Consider the following 20,300-nt stretch of genomic DNA (forward strand, 5'->3'; position numbering starts at 1 on the left):
GTTTCTCATCATAAACTCCCTTGGCTGTATCAGATCCACCATGGTGTGTGGTGCACGGCTCGTAAGTTGGGTAGTTTTGTCAGGGATGGGATAAAGGGGCGATGTGACGAGAGAGATTGTAAAGTGATACAAAGACTTGTTGACTACATGAAACCATCCCAAACAAACATTTTTTTAGAAGTGACGTAAACGATCTCGCCTTTAGATCATTACGCCGATATAATTTTGGAATTTTAATTCATTCGTGGGTTCACATTCCTCATATACAGGAGTGGTGACTTGTCAGAAGAATGTTGTGTAGTTGGGCAGCTCGTGTTACCAGGTCATCACACGGAATGGAAAATGGAAAGATGCAAAAGAGAAATGCTAACATCTGCACGGACATCTTGCTCAACAATGGAGGAAAACAGACAGATCACGAAATACCTCGAAACCTTGTATCCTGTCTGTAAGTTGACAAGTTACCAGGGAATGTTCCTACATTGTGTGTGGCGCCATGTATCCTGTCTGTGAGTTGAAATGTCACCAGGAAATGTTCCTACATTGTGTGTGGCGCCATGTATCCTGTCTGTAAGTTGAAATGTCACCAGGAAATGTTCCTACATTGTGTGTGGCGCCATGTATCCTGTCTGAAAGTTGAAATGTCACCAGGAAATATTCTTACATCAATCCAGAAGAACGTAATGTAGCCTATAGAAGTGAATTCCGAAATCGTCGACAAGGTCGTGCCGAAACCGTTTCGGATTATAGGTATCAGCTCCGTAGATTAGCAAATTTAGCTTACCCTACCAGCACTTATTCAGCACTAGAGGTACATTTAATTGATCAGTTCTTAACTGGCCTGCATAGCTTTGACATGAGGAAACATGTCACAATTGCCCATCCACAAACACTAGAAAATGCTATTTAATAAGCCATGGAGTTTGAAGCTGTCGATGGTAGCAGGAAATAGAAACCTGAAACTTTAGACAGGGTAGCAGGAATCAATCGAACTGTTCAACCAGTTGGTAGTACCTTGGTGACACGTAAGGTAGTTGCCAAGTTGATGGATGATCGCTTGGAAAGGTTCAAACGTTACTTACGTAGTGTTAGGCCCAATACATGCTGTGTCTGCAATCAACCAGGTCATTTTCGTGATAGGTGTCCTTACTTATCAAAGCTGGGTTTACGCTCCTTCAACCTGAAGTTGCTTTTCAAGGACACATAGTCTCAGCAGATGGTCTTAGATGTAGTCCAGAAAAGGTAGAAGCTGTCAAAAGTTGGCCTAGACCGGAAACCCGGTCAGATATTCGCAGTTTCTTAGGTCTTGTATGTTACTACAGGCCGTTTGTACCAAACTTCTCGGATATCGCTTCTCCTATGGTGATCATGCCCCTTTGATTTGGCGGCAAAACTTCAAGGATCCAGAAGGAATATTAACAAGGTGGCTTAGTGTTGTTGAAACCAATGATTTCGAGATCCAGTATAGGCCTGGTAGAAAGCATCAGAAAGCGGATGCGATGTCACGTTGTTCTCAGCGGAAGTGTACTTATGAGAAGTGTCTTGATTGTCATTCTCCGGATTTGGCTTGTAGTCAGCATGATAGTCAGTTGGTCGCAACAATAGAGCCTATGGATGATCTGCAAGTTGCAGAAAGACGTGTTTCGGAGCACGTTTCTATATCCGCCAAAACTTTGTTTGGTAGGGGATAAACATAAATAGTTAACACTGACGCTGTGAAATACCACTGGCAGTATCAAGAGAACAAATAATAACAACATATTCTTAATCATGAACAGATCCATTTTATTCAAAATACATCTTGTATGAAGAGACCTGGTATCCTTTAAAATAAGTTCTATAATTCATATCAAACACAACTCCCTCCCTTAATCCCCTTCTGCTGAACGTAGGCAATGGCAGGCAGAGTAGACACAATTAATGGATAACAACTTCTTTATTTTACGGTTATGGTGATGATTCGGTACAGATCCTTATACATTATAAATGCTTGACAAGTGTATAAGGATCTATTACGGCAAAAAGAAGATGTTGATATCCATATATTGTGTCTATATTTGTCATCCGTCAACTCCTAAGAAATGCCTATCAACAATTCAATGGCGGACATGTAAACAATGTACAGTAGTATCACAATTGTGATTAACGGCCTTGGGATTAATTATATAAAATTATAACTTGTATGAGAAAAAACTGGAAAAAATTATTTGACTTCAGTTAATATAAATTGTTTGATCGGCATTTCTTAGAAGTTGACGGAAGACAAAGTAGACAAGAATGTGTCATGAATAACAACTTCTTAATTATACTGTAATAGTGACATTTCGGTATTGATTCTTTCCCGTTGTCAAGCAAGAGGGTTATGTGAAAGAAAAATAAATGTCACTGGACCTGCTATAATATTTCATATGTCCCAAAACATATTTTGGCCCCCACTTCCAAAGAATATATACTTATGGAAATAAATAAGGGAACACTCACTTTTTAGACACATCATAGGTTCCCAGCCTTGTCTACCAAATACGCTTTGAAAACAATGCACACACACAGACCTCAACATTTCTTTCTGACATGTGTTGAATTTCTAAGCAATATATCAGTTATACAGATAGTAAAGATTATTTCCCGATATTTTTCATTGTTCCCTTATTTTGTATAATTATTTGGAACCCAGGATCTTGAAAAAGCAGGGATGCACATAATACCAATTAACAGTAAAAGTGACACCTGCACACGCTCACGCACACACACATTGGCACACGCTCATGCACACAGACGAAAACATACTAACACACACACATACTAACACACTCACAGGCACAGACACACGCGCCAGTGCCTACCCAAGACTAGAGATGCTCGATATTCTATTTTCTTAACTTATCATATGGCCAGGAGAACCTCAAGAAGCATAAACACTTTGATGATAATATAATAAATTCTAAAAATACATAATCCACAATAATGTTTCTCTCTATGAATGTACAGATGCCACCAACATTTCATGAAAGTTGGTATGTATATTATTTAATACAAAATTTATAATACAATTGCAATAAAATCATAACAATAAATACAAACATAACTTACTCCAAAAAACAAAACAGAGCTAGTTCCTTCATATCACAGAAGAATGTTGTCATGATTTGATGATTGAGTGTACAACATCTTCACAATAATTTAATTTTTTAACGGAAGAACCTGCACTGAATCAACATCTTATTTGTATTAAAAAATCCTCTTATCTTCGCGATTTTTAAGTAGTTTAAATTTTATATATTAATAAAGACCAATTATGGTTCTCTAATCTTAAGCATAAGGAGAAACATAAATTATTGCTGGTCAAAGTCTATGGGAGTATTTCTTCATAAGGCCACCAACTAAATTAATCAATAGTTTTACAGGCCTGTATCCCCAAAATATTTGAACGCAGGACCAAAATATTTTCTAAAACAATTTTAAGATAATAAATCAATTGCTAAATACATTACTGTGCTGTGACTCTTGGACATGTGGGGAGACCTAGGATAATGGGTTCGAATCCAGGTTTGCCCTGATTATGTTTCTAGGTTTGTCAGCACCATACTCATGCTCGTGGGTTTCACCAAAGTGGTAAACGTCTGAGACCTGCATCACTTCGGGCTTTCCTCCCACATCAAGCGGACATACTGTTCAAAGCGGCGTTAAACCCAACTCACTCACAAATGTATTATACCCACAATGAATTATGCCTATTACTGCATTATGCATATTACGGCATTAAGTGTATTACTGCATTATGTAATTTACTGCATTATGAATATTACTGCACTAGTGTATTACTGCATTATGAATATTACTGCACTAGTGTATTACTGCATTATGCCTATTACTGCATTAAGCGTATTACTGCATTATGTATATTACTGTATTATGCATATTAATGCATTAAGCCTATCATTGCATTATGCATATTACGGCATTATGCATATTACTGCATTATGTATATTACTGTATTATGCATATTAATGCATTAAGCCTATCATTGCATTATGCATATTACGGCATTATGCATATTACTGCATTAAGTGTATTACTGCATTATGTAATTTACTGCATTATGAATATTATTGCATTAAGTGTATTACTGCATTATGCCTATTACTGCATTAAGCATATTACTGCATTATGTATATTACTGTATTATGCATATTAATGCATTAAGCCTATCATTGCATTATGCATATTACGGCATTATGCATATTACTGCATTATGTATATTACTGTATTATGCATATTAATGCATTAAGCCTATCATTGCATTATGCATATTACGGCATTATGCATATTACTGTATTAAGTGTATTACTGCATTATGTATATTACTGCATTATGTATATTACTGCATTATGAATATTATTGCATCAAGTGTATTACTGCCTTATGTGTATTACTGCATTATGCATATTACTGCATTATGTATATTACTGCATTAAGTGTATTACTGCATTATGAATATTACTGCACTAGTGTTTTACTGCATTATGCCTATTACTGCATTAAGCGTATTAATGCATTATGTATATTACTGTATTATGCATATTAATGCATTAAGCCTATCATTGCATTATGCATATTACGGCATTATGCATATTACTGCATTAAGTGTATTACTGCATTATGAATATTACTGCACTAGTGTTTTACTGCATTATGCCTATTACTGCATTAAGCGTATTAATGCATTATGTATATTACTGTATTATGCATATTAATGCATTAAGCCTATCATTGCATTATGCATATGACGGCATTATGCATATTACTGCATTATGTATATTACTGTATTATGCATATTAATGCATTAAGCCTATCATTGCATTATGCATATTACGGCATTATGCATATTACTGTATTAAGTGTATTACTGCATTATGAATATTATTGCATCAAGTGTATTACTGCATTATGTATATTACTGCATTATGAATATTATTGCATCAAGTGTATTACTGCATAATGTGTATTACTGCATTATGCATATTACTGCATTATGCATATTACTGCATTATGTATATTACTGCATTATGCATATTACTGCATTATGCCTATCACTGCATTATACCTTTTACTGCATTAAGTGTATTACTGCATTATGTATATAACTGCATTATGCATATTACGGCATTATGTGTATTACTGCATTATGTGTATTACTGCATAATGTGTATTACTGCATAATGCGTATTACTGCAAACACTGCATTATGTGTATTACTGCATTATGTGTACTACTGCATAATGCGTATTACTGCAAACACTGCATTATGTGTACTACTGCATTATGCGTATTACTGCAAACACTGCATTATGTGTACTACTGCATTATGCGTATTACGCTAACCCCCTCGTTTATCCAGTGTATTACTTGTATATGATAAATCCCCTGGACTCATTCGCCACCACCGCTTCACTTTATGTCACCAGCCACTTCGCCTTGAACTCTCACTGTGCAATGCATTCCTCTTGCTTAGGAGAGTATTGATGGCCATTTTCATCATAGCGCCAAACACCTTGGGCTCAAAACTAACCTATGTTGGCAAATTTGTCAAAGGTATTCATCATAATCTGACCACGTGTTGAATGGATTGCATCTGATTTCATCAAAGACCAGCTATTGACAACTGTCAGTGCGTGAGTTTGGTTTAACGTTGCTAATTTGGACAGTATTTCAGTTATATGACGGCATCAGTTTGATGTGAGAGCAAATCCCAAAGTGATGCAGATCTTAGCTGTTTAACACTGTATTGAAACCCACGAGCACGGATATGGTACATGTACTGACAAACCTAGAAACATAATCTGTAATTTGTACCCATGATCATGGCCTCTGCCATCTCTAAGGGACACAACTCTGCACAGCGAATCGTGGCACCTTCAATCACTTCACCACCGTCTCCCCTGACAACTGTGAGTATTGTATCATGATACACAGGCCACAACATGTAGAGATATACTTTTTTATACAATTTTGCATCATGTTCCAAGAATAAACCCATGGCAACTACAGTAAACCACAGTTATAACGAACCACTGTGACCACTAATTTTAGCTCGTTATATCAGTCATTTGTTACACGCATTTCGACCGTCAGACATCTTTTTAAGCCAATTGACATCATGTTACTCGATAAATAACAAAAGTATGCACTGTCCATGTACAGAAGATATCCACTTCAATCACTGTTTGAGGACAAGGTGTCATTATTCACGAGTAAATCAGTTGCCTTTAATTGATTATTGCCGCTTTGAAGAGCCGCGCTTGGCCGCGGATGTTTTGAAAGGCAGACTGTCGACACGTGAGGAGCTCAGCTCAGAGATTAACAGTTCGTTATACAGGTAAACATTATCGTTGACAGAGTACACATGAGACCACAAGGTGAGTTCACTATATGCATTATTTCGTTATAAGTGTGTTCGTTATAGCCATCAACTTTACATGATAAAAAATATATATCAAATGGCCGGGATCAAAAACATGTTCGTTATAAACATAGTTTATTGTAGTTTGTGTTTACCTGGGATTTTTCTGATAGTTTTACGTATCGTAATCAGATGCTACACTAATCCAAGTAGTTACCAGCCAGGGTTAATGTAAAACATGGTAAATATTGCATTTTAAATATAGATAAAATATATAACACAAATAGAACCCTGGGTAGGAATATTGTGCAACATAGTGTCAGGCCTAAATCTGTGTTGCATCAGTGAATAGTGACACTCTTAACAAATAGATAAACAAGCGTATAGTCGACGAAGTAACACGTTATGGTCCCAAACCAGGTAACTGAACCAACATTTCTCTTAGGCCATGTCAAAATAACTGCAATGGAAATTCTAAACTAAACATTTATAAAACTCCTTAATATCAAATGGCAACAGTTCAGTAAGTGTTTTATATATAGACATGCAAATGTTTGACAAGGAAATATTTAACAGTTTTTGAGTTATGCTCCGGAAAACGAACAGCACCCTTATAGAACCTAAGTCCAACTTGTTGCCATGGAAACGTAAAACATAAAAATTTATAAAACTCCTAAATAGCAAAAGTCACCAGTTCAGTATGTGTCTGGTAAACATGCAAAGTTTTGTAAGAAATTATTTAACAGTTTTTGAGTTACGCTCCGGAAACGAACAGCATCCTTATAGAACCTAAGTCCAACTTGTTGCCATGGAAACATAAAAAATTAAAATTTATAAAATTTCTAAATAGCAAAAGGCACCAGTTCAGTATGTGCCTAGTAGACATGCAAAGTTTGGTAAGAAAGAATTTCATGGTTTTTGAGTTACGCTCCGGAAACGAACAGCACCCTTATAGAACCTAAGTCCAACTTGTTGCCATGGAAATGTAAAAAATAAAAATTAAAAATTTTTCTAAATAGCAAAAGGCACCAGTTCAGCATGAGTCTGAATCACATGCAAAGTTTTGTAGAGAAATATTTAACGGTTTCTGAGTTATGCTCCGGAAACGATTTCGGGACGCACGCACGCACACATGGACGGAACCAATTTCTATATCCCTGGCCAACTTCGTTGGGGCAGGGGGATAATATGAGCTTTCGTCCATTGATCACAACTCAGGACTCAAGTCTGATATAGAACATCAGTGATATGTACAGGGCCAACTTGCACAAAGCGATCTTAGCGCTAAGGTGATTGTACCTCTGACACTTTAACATAGGCTTACAATATTCGGAACGCTAAGATCGCTTTGTGCAAGTTGGCCCAGGACTGTGAAGTAGTCCACTAATCTAGTCAGTGCTGCCTGTTTACTGTGTGGACTGTCAATAAGTAGAGTGATACAGTTAAACATCTCAATTTCTTATACACGCCCATACTACAGAATTGTCCTTCCATCACTTGTCAATACAAACAGTGATATGTGGTGTAGTTGCTTTTTAAACTATTAATTTAAGCGACAACGGAAACCAGCCCACCACATGGGTACAATGTATGAACTCCGCCCCCCCCCCCCCCCCCCCCCCCCCCATAAAAAAGTAAAAAAATGTACTTGTTATTTTGTCAATTTTATGACACCGAACCGTATCGTGGTGCAGTAATTGATTTAAACTTTTTGTGAAATTGAAAAAAAATGAAAATGTGTTTTGTCTCACTAACATATGTTTCATTACATTCTGAAAATAATGGCTGAGAAAAAGCCATAAGTATGACCGTAGTGGCCATATTGATAACTGCATCAGAACCTCTTGAACAAACTGGGCTGCCGATATTGGTGGAACAAGCATATTGACACGGTCAGTTTCAGGTTCATCGGTGCACAGGTTTTCAAAGAAGATGTTTACAGACGACAGACAAGTGAGCAACATCAGTTCAATTGACCAAGGTCAGGGGGAGGTAAAATGTCTGGTGAGTCAAACTGTTTCCAAGAGCTGTAAATGTAAAAATATTAAAAAAGCTCAAAAAAATTAGCAAGATATGTATATAAAAAAGCACTTTAAAGCATGGTTACTCCTGGTTTTCCATATTCTGCATTCCATATTCTTCATATTCCTCTACACAATATACTAAATGGAATGCAGAACATCAACAATACTAAAATAGCACTTTAACCAGGGACCTATAAAATACTTTAACCAATATTAAGACATAATTTCTGATTTTTTAGCACAAGATGAAGGTTCAGTGTATTGTCAGTCTTTGTCCTCCAGAGGACCACACGCTTCAGTCTTCGTCCTCCAGAGAACCACACTCTTCACTCATTGGCGTTGAAGCCTCATTCGTCACAGTCACACCAACCTCAGAGAATGAGCTAGAGTCAGGAGCATCCCCCGTCAGCCCAGAATCACTTTCCTCATCATCATCACTTCCATGAGACACGGAACCATTCACGTTTACTTCAGAATCAACATTGTTTTCTACATTGACATCTGGGTCAAAATCTGATGCTTCTGGCTCAACACTGACCCTTTGTTGATTTCTTGATGGATGACCTGCAACATATCCACCTTTCTCATCATCTGCTTCTTCATCTTCACTGAAGATTTCATCAGAAGATGTCTGTGAGTCACCACAAACTGACTCATCATCTTCACTGTTCCTTCCTACATCCTCTCCATCCTTCTCACTGCCTCCAGCCCCATCAGACAGAGTATCCTCTTGCTCTTCAGATGACATTAGTCTTTCCATATTTGTGGATCTGGAATTTGCTCGACCTTCTGCATCTTCATCACAAGCTTCATTCTCATGTTCCACATCGTTTGCTTCATCTGTAGTTGGTGACTCCTCTTCATCAAGTACATCACTGTTGTCTCCAGGACTCACTTCCTCCCTTCCTTCCTCTGCTTCCTCCTGCAGCCTGTCTCCTTCATCATCTTCTTCATCAAGTCTGTATTCCTGATGAGAGATGGCAGTTGCAGCTATGTCATCCTTGTCATCTTCATCATTTGTTGCATCTTCAAAGGTATAAGTCCCCCGAGATCGGTTCCTCCGTTGGGAGTCTGCTTGTCCTACAAAAAGTGTTTTAGCACCATCAAATGCCCCAGTAAAGGCAAGTGTTGAAGGAACTCTCCTCTGAGTTCTGTCACCTTCAGGAGCATCACACTGGCTGTCACTTTCCCCTGCCATTGAGGGGAGGTCACATGCTTGCACAGAGTCATCATAAACAACATGGTCATCCCCATTGTAGGCAGCCCCTTCTACAACTGTCCTTGACCCTGACCTCTGATTTGACCTTGACCCTGAGTCATCTGGCCCAGGCTCCTCTACCCTGTCTTCTCTTCGCAATCGCAGATGGACTGGCATGGATAGATGTGTTTGTGGCAAATCGTTAAGAAGTGTGTCAAACCTCACAATCTGTCCATTGTATAGCAGAACATATTTACCAGTTATCTTTATCTGTAGAAAAATACAAAAATTAATTAGAGGAAAACTAATGACAAAAATACACATTACACGTACCAGGAAGCACAATACATGTGACCATGTATCTCTAACACTAGAGCGTACTACTCAACATTTGAAAGGGATACTGTTCTATGGCAGTGTAATTTTTTGTTGAACAATGACTTTAATTGTATTACATTGTTCTATTGAGATTCAGTTGATGTTCACTGGATTGTATTTGGACAATGATTAGTTGTCAGGAATGTAGTACTATTTAATGTGAGCTTTGTTTGTTGTTTTTTTTTTGCTTGTTGTTATACACCACACTCAGAAATATTCCAGCTATATGACGGTGGTAAATAATCAAGTCTTGACCAGACAGACCAGTGCTTGATATCATGAGCATCGACCCACGCAATTTAATGTAAACGGTGATGAGGAAGTCATAATATTCAGATGCTAAAATTATCTTCAAACTTCTGGAATAGCATGGATGGATGTCAAGCATTACAGAAACATGGAATATCCTGTGATGTTAAAGTGACACTGGACTGCTCAAGCACTGTGTGGAAAATGCTGAAAGTGAGTTTGACTTTATAAGTGGAGCGGGCATATTCTAGTTCATCTCACATTTCATCTGACATAACATCAAGACCAACTTTCATGTGAAGATCACTCACCACCCCGGATTCCCAGCCTAGTCCTATTGTGGAAGCTTGACCACTGTTGCGGGTAGGAGAATATTATTATCACTGAGCACCATTATGTTTTGTGGAACATTGTACTACCACTCTATTGCATACTGTCTGTAATTGCTGTGCAGTAATCTTTATTGATTTGTAAACCAAGTTAATTTTGTAATACATTTGTTGATTGTGTACCATTTCTTGGTTGTTCGTCGGTTTCACACTAAATTCTTTTACATACAGGTTTCTGGGATAACATATTGTTTCAATTTGGGAATTGACACATAACAATACAAACACACAGAATGTATGTACGTATGTTAATATTACTTTGGAAAGAAGCTGCTAATATGGCAATATGAAATACTATTGGCATGAAAACTTCCAGTAATCAATCCCAATCTTGACACTCCAAATATCCCTTCTAAATGTTGAGTAGTATATATGAACCAGCAAAATGAACAATAAATAAATTTTCAAAGAAATAATCGTTGTTGCTTAACATTTTCCTAGGAGTATATTATCAGTTTTCAATTTAGAAAGCAAACAAGAGGACAAAGTCATCTATAGCCCCCGCCCATTGTCCAATCTTCACAGACAATTAAATGTGACATTTTCAAGTTCTGCTCCGGGAATGATGCCCACTGCTTTCATTCAGTTCAGGGACTAAGTCCAAATTGATAAAGTTCATATAAAATAAAAGACATTTTGGGGAATGATAAATAACAAAAGGCACCTCAACACTATATGGTGTATGTGTGTAAAAGTTTCATAAAGATATCTCCAATAGTTTTTGAGTTCTGCTCCGGAAATGAAACCCACTGGTTCCATTCAGTTCAAATTTCAAAAATTTATATAAACTATGACAATAGGATAAAAGACACATCTACACCATATGGTGAATGTGTGTACCAAGTTTTATGGTTTCCGAGTTCTGCTCCAGAAACAAAACATGACAGATGGATGGACGGAGCCCGTTTCTGTATCCCCCGACCACTTCGTTGGGGCGGAGGATACCGGGTAATAAAGAAAATTTAATAAAATGCCAAAAATCCCTGAAAATACACTAAAGTCACCTCACCCTGTGACATCGAAATTTGCATAGTGTCATAGCATACTATTTCTCCACAATGAAACTGTATGACCTGTCCCGCGGAGATTCAGGGATAGAATTAGTCTTTAGCAACCCATGCTTGTCGTAAGAGGCGACCAAAGGGATTGGGTGGCATTCTTGGTTGATGCATGTCGTCGTTACCCAATTGCGTAGATCGATACTTAAGATGTTAATCACTGGATTGTCTGGACCAGACTCGATTATTTACAGTCCGCCTCAAAATAACTGTAAAATTATTGAGTGTGGCGTTAAACAACAAACAAACCAACACCTGTATGACCTCATTTGCTTCAATGGACCAATCAGCAAAAAGAATCTATAAAAAGTACAAGTGCAGTTAAATTAAGATGAACGTCAAACAGTCTGTGTCATCACCCAGATGTTGAAGGTTTGTTGGACCCAAGACTGAGTTAGTAAAGGAGAAAACTTCAAGCAAGCCAGGGTCTCCCTTAATTTCCAACACGTACAAATATTTGAAAGTCATCAGTCAAACCTGTGTGTAACATGTGCAGTGAAGAGTCTTACCTGCTCACTTAGTTGGCTATACACTCTGCGGGTCAACGTATTCCATGGCAAAGACAATGTCACTACCTCCACTCCATCTTCTTTCACGACAACTGTACAGAATTCTGTGAAAACAAGTAATAGTTTTCCGTTAATTTGATCACCTTCACCTGGGAGAGTGAACAACTATGGTTTTCAACAATACTGCAGCAATATCATTCCATGATTACGCCTGGCCAGCCCATAAGATTTCTGTTTCTCGAAAATGATTTAAAACAACCATTTCTGAATGTAAATAATATAGGCAAGGTAATAACCTTGTGGATACTTTATACACTCTGTCATTTTTTCGCACTATAGTCAGTGAGTTGGTTTTAACGCAGCTTTTAACAGTATTCTAGATATATCATGGCATGTCAGCTTAATGTGGGAGGAAAGCCCAAAGTAAGGCAGGTATCAGATGTTTACCACTTCGGTGAAACCCACAAGCACGGGTATGGTGCTGATAAACCTAGAAACATAATCGGGGCAAACTGGGATTCAAACCCACAATCATAGGTTTCTGGTGTGCCCAAGGGGCACAACTCTGCACAGTGAATCACGCCACCTGAGACGACTGGGGAACAGGTGCCCCCTTTTCGAACTATAGAATCTAAATCTAAAAGGGTCCTGTGTTGGTTTTCTTTTGTAAAAAATCAAAATGTCCAAACTGAGGAGGACTGAAATAATGTTGAATTAATGAAAGTCCTTAATTTCTTCCTGTTTTGGTATTCATCTGCTTTAATACAATTACAATTGAGTCAAGATCTTCTTTTGAATCATCGGCAGCCTCAGAACTTGTAGAATGTTTTGTAGCAGAAGAAGTCAGTATTGATCATGTGTCAGGTCAATAAAGATCATGTGACGAGTCAGTATTCGAGTTCAGCATCAGTCACATGATGAAATCGTTACAGGTCATTTATCGATTCTTAGGTCAGTATTGATATTAAGTGTTTTGTCACATGATATGGACTAAGCAATGATATTGGTCGATTCTTCATGGAGGTATGACAATTTGATAGAAAGTGGTTCACGTTTTCAGACTTTGGCTTGCCTGGTCCAGAGTGAGTGAGTATGGTTTAACCCCTCTTTTAGCAATATTCCAGCGATATCACGGCGGGGGACATCTTAAATGGGCTTCACATATTGTACCCATGTCGGGAATCAAACCCGGGTCATCGGCGTGACCAACGAACACTTTAACCACTAGGCTACCCGACCGCTCCTGCCTGGTCCAGATCGGGCTGATGTGAAAAATGTCACAGATGGCTGATATCAGCGACAAACACCATTCACACACTTTCAGAGTGCCTGGTCAGAGCTTGGTGTACATATTGTTGAGTAAATGTAATTTCACTTACCATTTGATGTGCTTGTGAACTGACCGCTATCATTTTGAGAATTGCCACGGTCATATTTCCTCACGGCAGTGGTTTCTTGCTCCTCGGTGACCTCACTCACTTCACAAGCTGAGGACAGAATCTCTTCACTGGGAATATTGAGGTTAGGCTGCTGTGGATACACTGCTATCAATCTTCTTGTAATGTCAGCCATGGTCGGAGGAGAAGGTTGAAAGTAGGAGTTTTTCCACCGTGGCCCTGAAACAGAAGTATTCTATGTACAAACACACGACTCAAGGGGGTGAAGGTAGAAAATTATAATGTAACACAAACAATGGCAATGAATTTAAGATTTTAAAATCTGACATTCACATAAAGTTTAATAGTTGTAGATATGACATAATGGCCTTGGCCTTTGACTTATCTTGACCAAAATCCTTTCAAAGAAGGGCCCAATCCTTGTACATGGCAAGTGTAACTTGAAAGGCGTTTGCATTAAATGCAAAAACAGAAGACCCATTTGCACCAATTCGAATCAGAAACATGTTTCATGAACCAGTTTAACTGTACCCATCATGTGACAGTTGCTCTCACACATGTCCCAAAACAGAAATCCTATGCCAGTCGCTACCTTATTAACAAAATTAAAAATATAGATAATATATCCTGAATAAAACTAGCCATTTCATGAGAGGATGACCTTCAAAAGTGACAGACAGGATGACATGGGACAGTTATTGAGGTAATTATCCATCATAAATGAATTGAATCAATCCTAAATTTGTACTAATTTGATCTCTAGTGATCTTGACCTTTTACGGAGGTCACTCACAATCAAGACCATGCCTGAGGGGTCGTGTATACTACATTTCATAAAATTCCTTTCATAAATGCTCACGTTATGAAGTTCACATACACATTTTTATCAAGCACACATACCCGGTATTAAGTGACCTTGGCCATCAATGTCATCGAATCATAGCTCATAAAAGATTCCCAGGGACATATAGAAGGCATAGATGGCATCTCCAATATCTATCATAAGTGCATGGTTCAGAAAACCAATGATGACAATGGTTAAGCTCAACTTTGAGCCAACACATTACAGAATCCATGAAAGAATACTTGGTTTGTTTTTTGTTTAACACGATACTCAACAATATTCGAGCTATAGGAGAGAGACAAACCAGCGACAGATAACACTCATGAACCATGGCTCACGCCATCAGGGTATGGTGACACACAGTCAACCAAGGGACCAACTCTGACCACCCAATCCACAAATTGGCTTTAGACCACACTTTGTTAATTTTATGTTTTACAGATTTGTCCAACTTTTCCACACAATGTCAGTTGAAACAAAAATAAAAGTAAATACCTATGTCAATCATTTATATATTTCTATGAAATCATTCTGCCATGAAGTGCAAAACTGTAACTGCCTACTTGAAAAACATGTATACATGGAATTCATATAGAACATCATATATTGAATAAGAGAGGCTATATTACTCGTGGGAGACATAACAAAAATAAATATTTTTATGATTAGTTTCTATCTTGGACAAGCTGCTTTTCTGTAGGGGCAGCGGGCCCAAGAAACGGAACATGAAATCTCACATGGACCTTCAGTTTTGATACCTTCAGTTTTAAGGTACATCCCTTCGACTGATTAGGAGTAAAAGTTAAATGTTTATTGTTGGTGACTTTGGATCTGGTGAGCAAACAAAATATTATCAAGAAATTTAATGTGGCCTTATGCAGCGTCACTTGAGATCCGTACGTACTTCTCCCTGTATTCCAGAAATAAGTTGGCAGAATTTCCCCTTCTGAGCGAATCATGGCTTTGAGAAGGCGTAAGAGACAGTTGCCAAGGCCAAGGCCAAGGTCGTCTACAGGTGGCGGGTAAAGACCTTGGCCAATCTGAAATATCATCAACATTGAAATGAGTGTCACTTGACGAAAATAGATTTGGACAAAACATTATGTCATAAAACAAGAATTATACAAGCAGCTTCTTCCTAAGGCTGGCAATTGCTGAGATGAGGTTTACAGTGCAAGGAGAAGAATTTTCGGAGAAGTTAGAAGTGAAAGGTGCAATGGTCAAAGCAAAGTTCAAACTACGAAATATTGCAAAAAGAGGAACACATGTGTTTTGTCCCACCACTAATTTCTGTTACGTGGTAGTAGATTACTAGTGGTTGTAATATAGCCAGCTTATAGTTGAGTCAGATTTTAGTGGTCTGTATGCCTCTGGAACCAGTGATTTAGAGCTACTTCCCTTTGTTTCAATGAACAACATGATCTGAAATTTTGTGTTGTGGTGGTTTCTGGGGGGCTGGCTTTACCTAAGGGCAAGATGAAGGCAATTGGAGGCCTAACTTGCATCCTATCTGCTTGCTCAGTGTGGATGGGATATCTATTTAAAAATAGTGACTTCCTGCCAGTTCTGAACAAATGGGGTGGGGTGAGGGGTAGGATAGCCTAGTGGTAGCCGTGATATTGCTGGAATATTGCTAGGAGCAGCATAAAACCAAACTCACTCACTCACTCTGAACAAATGATTTCTTGGTTTACCCCCTCGTTTCAATAAGAAAATCACCTCACCACACTTCAAATATTAGGGCAGGCAAAAAATATCGATAATCAGAATTATCATCGATGGGAAGAAATAATAACGTTTATCGATTTGGAAACTGTGTCATCGATAAAATCATACATAAACTTTTGTGATGAAATATAGTTTAGATTTACCAAAACAGACATGTTATTGCCAATCATGTTAATTGCTGAAGATGGAAAGTAACTGTTCTTGTTATATCTCAAATGTCTACAAAGTAATCCCTGAATAAATGTGCCACCACTCACCAGTGAAGTGTAAAAGGTTGATTTCTTTAGGATTTGTTTGGATATTTGCTCAACAATACTTCTGTTATTTATCGATAATTGATCGATATTTAGTTAACAATTATCGATCTCTATGATCTGTATCATTAGCCAGCTCTATGTCAAAAAAGGCAAATTTTATAACAGTTTGAATACAATGGTTATAAATATGGTGGAAGCAAATGTGAACTTACATTTGTCACTAAACCTTTCATATCAATGTTTTCAATTCCTAGTTAACGGGTCCACCTCCGTGGTCTAGTCATAAAGTCTAGTACTTGTTGATACCCTGCCTGGTGCTCGGCATTTAGGGGCTAAAACAAGAACTGGTCGGCACGGAGATAGTGTACTGTGTCTGAGAGAATATTCATATTAAACTGCGGCATGGTATCTCAGTGGGCTAGCACTATAAATTGGTATTAGTCCAGACTAGTACAAGCAGACATACATATACACACAGACACACGTGTATGCACGTCGCTATGTAAGTGCAATAATCTTGAACGCGACACTCAATTCCATTTCACCTCACCTCACCTCACCTCACCTCACCTCACCTCACCTCACCTGGTTGAAGGTCAGACATACATAACTGGACAACAGGCAATACACAATGTCAAAAGCTCACTTGGACCTAAGAATTAACAAATCTTTTCAAGCATACTGAAAATGGAAATTTGTCATGGTTTTACCTACCCTGAACAAATAATTCTGTCTGGTCCTCTGTGTTCCATTGACCTCAAAGAAGGGAATTCTTCTTGTCAGTGCACTGATCATAATGCACGCTGAACTGTACTGGTCCACACTACCTGTATGGTCTGTGAACAGGGAAGGAAATAGACATCAAGACTCTTTCATTTTTAGGAAATGAAAAAATCTACATACATATACTCTCATAACGACTGATTTGGGACAACCATTGTCTGAAGAACATTTGATTCCAAAGGCTAATTACCCTGTAGCCATGACATGTGTATGTCTCCATACGCTAATCCCCATTGTTAATCCTCACCAACATTTCACTGCATATTGCTGTCAGCCAACCTGGGCTACTGTATCACGTCCCGTTAATTACTGTTATTTATAGTATGACATTTATTGCTTTAATTGTTCATCCCCCCAACCCCATTAGTCCCTGTCCAGAGCAACGTCTTTGTCTGTCCATTGTTGTTCATTACTATGTATGTGTTGTCATTACACTGTTAGTCAGCTTGGTATTCCAAGGGCTGGTGTAAGGGCGATCTCGAGCAGGATGCGCCGCTTGTAGGAAACGTCCCGAGGATGAGCTAGAGGACCGCCCACCTCATGTATGCCTGAGCTGGAAAGTGAGCTCATCACTGTGTTTGTGTTGTCACAGCAGGTATTTGTGTATTTGTTGTTTGTTGTTTATATGTTGTGCATAATAAATTCTGGGACAGTGATGCCGATTTTGTCCTTGATTAAAGCTCTGGGTCTATGACTTTAAACTGCTAGTTTTTAGATGAAAAGATTACATGACAATCAATCCACAACTGTGCGTAAGACAAATATGCTTCCATACTGCCGGGAAATGCAAAGAATATTGCATTAATAAAATCAAGATATAGTGCCAACAGTGTTTAAAATACCCACTTGCCCGACATTCCGAGACGATCAATTTTGGTGATGGATGGTCAGTTTGTAAAAGTTGCACACCCGATGGTCGGGTGTTTAATAAGGTTACGAAGTTGACAATTAAACAGTTTACAGTTATTTTCTGAGAACTAACATTAAACAGTACTGTTCTTATGTTTACCCTTTTGTTATTTTTGTTTGTTAGTCCAGAAATTCTGGACTGGTGACATTTTATCTGGTCTAGTGACTTTGCAATGTTGCCAGTATCTGGTCTAGTAGCCTTGCAATGTTGCCAGTATCTGGTCTAGTAACTTTGCAATGTTGCCAGTATCTGGTCTAGTAACTTTGTAATGTTGCCAGTATCTGGTCTAGTAACTTTGTAAAGTTGCCAGTATCTGGTCTAGTAACTTTGTAATGTTGCAAGTATCTGGTCTAGTAACTTTGCAATGCTGCCAGTATCTGGTCTAGTAACTTTGTAATGTTGCCAGTATCTGGTCTAGTAACCTTGCAATGTTGCCAGTATCTGGTCTAGTAACTTTGTAATGTTGCCAGTATCTGGTCTAGTAACTTTGCAATGCTGCCAGTATCTGGTCTAGTAACTTTGTAATGTTGCCAGTATCTGGTCTAGTGACCTTGAAGTGTTGCCAGTATCTGGTCTAGTGACCTTGAAGTGTTGTCAGTATCTGGTCTAGTAACTTTGCAAAGTTGCCAGTATCTGGTCTAGTAACTTTGCAATGTTGCCAGTATCTGGTCTAGTGACCTTGAAGTGTTGTCAGTATCTGGTCTAGTAACTTTGCAATGTTGCCAGTATCTGGTCTAGTGACCTTGAAGTGTTGCCAGTATCTGGTCTAGTGACCTTGAAGTGTTGTCAGTATCTGGTCTAGTAACTTTGCAATGTTGCCAGTATCTGGTCTAGTGACCTTGAAGTGTTGTCAGTATCTGGTCTAGTAACTTTGCAATGTTGCCAGTATCTGGTCTAGTGACCTTGAAGTGTTGCCAGTATCTGGTCTAGTGACCTTGAAGTGTTGTCAGTATCTGGTCTAGTAACTTTGCAAAGTTGCCAGTATCTGGTCTAGTAACTTTGCAATGTTGCCAGTATCTGGTCTAGTGACCTTGAAGTGTTGTCAGTATCTGGTCTAGTAACTTTGCAAAGTTGCCAGTATCTGGTCTAGTGACCTTGAAGTGTTGCCAGTATCTGGTCTAGTGACTTTGAAGTGTTGTCAGTATCTGGTCTAGTAACTTTGCAAAGTTGCCAGTATCTGGTCTAGTAACTTTGCAATGTTGCCAGTATCTGGTCTAGTGACCTTGAAGTGTTGTCAGTATCTGGTCTAGTAACTTTGCAATGTTGCCAGTATCTGGTCTAGTGACCTTGAAGTGTTGCCAGTATCTGGTCTAGTGACCTTGAAGTGTTGTCAGTATCTGGTCTAGTAACTTTGCAAAGTTGCCAGTATCTGGTCTAGTAACATTGCAATGTTGCCAGTATCTGGTCTAGTGACCTTGAAGTGTTGTCAGTATCTGGTCTAGTAACTTTGCAAAGTTGCCAGTATCTGGTCTAGTAACATTGCAATGTTGCCAGTATCTGGTCTAGTGACCTTGAAGTGTTGTCAGTATCTGGTCTAGTAACTTTGCAAAGTTGCCAGTATCTGGTCTAGTAACTTTGCAATGTTGCCAGTATCTGGTCAAGTAACTTTGTAATGTTGCCAGTATCTGGTCAAGTAACCTTGCAATGTTGCCAGTATCTGGTCAAGTAACTTTGCAATGCTGCCAGTATCTGGTCTAGTAACTTTGCAATGTTGCCAGTATCTGGTCTAGTAACTTTGTAATGTTGCCAGTATCTGGTCTACTAACTTTGTAATGTTGCCAGTATCTGGTCTAGTAACTTTGTAATGTTGCCAGTATCTGGTCTAGTAGCCTTGCAATGTTGCCAGTGTATGGTCTAGTAACTTTGCAATGTTGCCAGTATCTGGTCAAGTAACTTTGCAATGTTGCCAGTATCTGGTCTAGTAACTTTGCAATGTTGCCAGTATCTGGTCAAGTAACTTTGCAATGTTGCCAGTATCTGGTCAAGTAACTTTGCAATGCTGCCAGTATCTGGTCTAGTAACTTTGCAATGTTGCCAGTATCTGGTCTAGTAACTTTGTAATGTTGCCAGTATCTGGTCTACTAACTTTGTAATGTTGCCAGTATCTGGTCTAGTAGCCTTGCAATGTTGCCAGTATCTGGTCTAGTAGCCTTGCAATGTTGCCAGTATCTCGTCC

General features: G+C 38.5%; 1 protein-coding gene across 1 annotated transcript in view; it reads right to left on the reverse strand.

The window, feature by feature from the left end:
* Positions 1–8,474: 8,474 nt before the first annotated feature.
* Positions 8,475–20,300, reverse strand: part of LOC124151172 — a 41,822-nt gene continuing 29,996 nt past the window's right edge. Inside the window, exons 7-11 of the mRNA XM_048382976.1 lie at positions 17,146–17,267; positions 15,351–15,486; positions 13,585–13,821; positions 12,206–12,309; positions 8,475–9,892 (exon numbers count right to left, since the gene is read on the reverse strand). Of these exons, the coding sequence (XP_048238933.1) occupies positions 8,720–9,892; positions 12,206–12,309; positions 13,585–13,821; positions 15,351–15,486; positions 17,146–17,267 (1,772 nt within the window). The 3' untranslated portion in view covers positions 8,475–8,719. The remainder of the gene's footprint in view (positions 9,893–12,205; positions 12,310–13,584; positions 13,822–15,350; positions 15,487–17,145; positions 17,268–20,300) is intronic.

Source organism: Haliotis rufescens, unplaced genomic scaffold (genome assembly GCF_023055435.1).
Source record: "Haliotis rufescens isolate VD_foot unplaced genomic scaffold, xgHalRufe1.0.p SCAF_43, whole genome shotgun sequence".
Lineage (NCBI taxonomy): Eukaryota > Metazoa > Mollusca > Gastropoda > Lepetellida > Haliotidae > Haliotis > Haliotis rufescens.